Source organism: Etheostoma cragini, chromosome 11 (genome assembly GCF_013103735.1).
Source record: "Etheostoma cragini isolate CJK2018 chromosome 11, CSU_Ecrag_1.0, whole genome shotgun sequence".
Lineage (NCBI taxonomy): Eukaryota > Metazoa > Chordata > Actinopteri > Perciformes > Percidae > Etheostoma > Etheostoma cragini.
The window spans coordinates 26,084,542-26,086,820 of record NC_048417.1 but is presented as its reverse complement, the minus strand read 5'-3'; the positions used below and the strand labels follow the sequence as shown (position 1 = coordinate 26,086,820).

At 39.4% G+C, this 2,279-nt stretch overlaps 1 protein-coding gene across 2 annotated transcripts in view; it reads right to left on the bottom strand.

Moving 5' to 3' along the window:
• LOC117952668 (ribosomal RNA processing protein 1 homolog B-like) overlaps window positions 1–2,018 on the bottom strand; it is a 43,345-nt gene extending 41,327 nt beyond the window's left edge. For both annotated transcript variants that reach the window (XR_004658468.1, XM_034885145.1), the window contains exons 1-2: window positions 1,779–2,018; window positions 890–972 (exon numbers count right to left, since the gene is read on the bottom strand). Coding sequence is in view for 1 of the 2 variants with exons in the window: in XM_034885145.1 (XP_034741036.1) it covers window positions 890–972; window positions 1,779–1,905 (210 nt within the window). In the remaining variant the exon portion in view is untranslated. The remainder of the gene's footprint in view (window positions 1–889; window positions 973–1,778) is intronic.
• Between the last annotated feature and the right edge of the window lie 261 nt (window positions 2,019–2,279).

Here is a 2,279-nt window from a genome sequence, read left to right as displayed (position 1 = left end):
GTAGCTTCAACTTAAGAGGCAGCACAGCGCAAGGCCAAACCCAAGTGTCTTTGCTAGTTTAAGAGCAACGCAGTTGTCAATTTCCTGTGCACTACCAAAGACGGGGGTGGCTCTCCATAGTGAGAACAGTCTACCATCACAATGGACGACAATGTGATATCGTCCATCAGCACAACCCTATAGCGTACTTACAGACGACCAGCCCATGCACTGTACTTACTGTCGAACCTACTTGTCTTCAGAAAATAAAACTTTGTTGGTTAGGAGGAGCAACTAACCTCAAATTAGAGGCAATAAAAGACCACGAGTCATCCAAGTCATCAACCCTCATCTCTTATTGTTGTCCAAAGAATTTATATGATACCTATCATGCTAAACCTTGTGATTTACACCCCTAATACATCCTGTACACACATTGCTTACTACTTTTCCGACGCACTGTGACACACTTTAATGGACTGGGGATGACATGCTTTCTGGTTTACTAAACATCATTTTTGTGTGTATTAGACACATTGTTTCAGTAATCAATTGACTTTAGTTATTCTAAGTAGGAAGGATAACACCTATGCTGTATTCTCTCTCTCCATGTTTAACTATGTGCTTATTATTATATTATGTGCTGCTGCAAACTTCATTTCAATCTTAGGCATTCTAGTCAGACTGGCCACATTACAGAAATGTTAGCAAGGGAAACCTAGTAAGATTGCCAATGTGAATTTCACAGAAAAGCAACTTGGAGTTTATTACAACACAAGACTGACATGTATTGCTAAGTATAGTTCTATAGAGAGATCTGAAATAGCTACCATCCTCTGTGTACACCCCCACTCCCCATTCTCCTAGATTTGGGTCTGTGAGCCAAGTAGCCCACAGTAGCAATGCATACCTGGAGCAGTGGTTTGTCCTGCATCCACAGGCAGTAGAACAGACCCTTCCATAGCTTGAGCAGCTCATCACCTGTGAATCCACCTGTAAAAAGGAGTTAGAAGTTAACTGCACACACAAAACTGTTGACAGCAGTGGTAATAATTTGTCATTTTCTTTTAATGATATGGACTAAGTTACACAACTAAGTCTGTTCAGTTAATGTTGATCAATTTTGTGTCTGTAAAATGGACATCATCCTTTTTTCTAGACCAGGTGAACTGCTTACTGGACCATAAAATATGATGGACAGGTAATTCAACAAGGTCAATGTTAATGTTCCAGTTATTGTAGCTACGTACTAGCACACATCTATCTATCTATGGTCATAACATCTACATCTTATTCCTATTGAGTCAGTTTATAGGTTATTATGTTTATTTTTTATAGTCATAGTCAATATTTAATCATGATCTACTGCACTGTTCATTATTGCAAAGTCTACCAAAGTATCTCGCTTTAGCAGGGTCAATGCATTTCTATTAAAGATTTTCAATTTTTTATTTTATTCTTAGGTATGTGTGATATATGTGTTTGTTGTGTTATGACTGTCCTGCTACTGGATGCCTAAACGTTCCTTTGGGATGAAGAAAGTATCCATCTATCCATTAGCCTAGAGAGGCTAACTTATCTCCACACGTGTGGACTAGCTAGCTACCAAACACATGCGTCCTACTGGGACCAGTTCACTTTCAAAAGCGTTGCTGGTTTAATCTAACCAGTCGGGTTTGACCATTAACATCTTTATGATGTTCCCAATTTTCAAGCAAAGTTATTAATATCTTAGTAACTGAGCTGTTGTTAGCCAGCTCTGACAGAGTTAGCCGGCTAAAACGAACGGACTAGCTTACCTGTTGGGTTGCGAGACCTGACATTTATGTATTTCCTCAATTTCTTTATAGCCTTGGTCCGAATGGGCTTCTCGTTGGAAGCTAATCTCTGTGCGAACTGGACCTCTGGTTCTTGAGTCGACGCCATGTTCACACCGATTCACGTGGGGAGAATTCGCTCTCCTCTTTACCTCGCTCGCTTTTCTTCCCCACGTTTCGTTTTCCTCGTACGGCGCGGACTAATGACGTCGGCAGAAGTAGTTTCTTTAAGAGTTTCAAATGAAAAGCCGCCTAGGCCAGATGGAATTCTTTACTTGCACACAGCTAACATATATATATATATGCTGGCCAAAAGTTTCGACACACCTTGTCCTTCAATGCATTTCCTTTATTTTCATGACTTTTTACATTGTAGATTATTACTGAAGGCATCAAAATTATGAATGAACACATGTTGATTATGTACTTAACAAAAAAGTGTGAAATAACTGAAAACATGTCTGATATTTTAGTTTCTTCAAA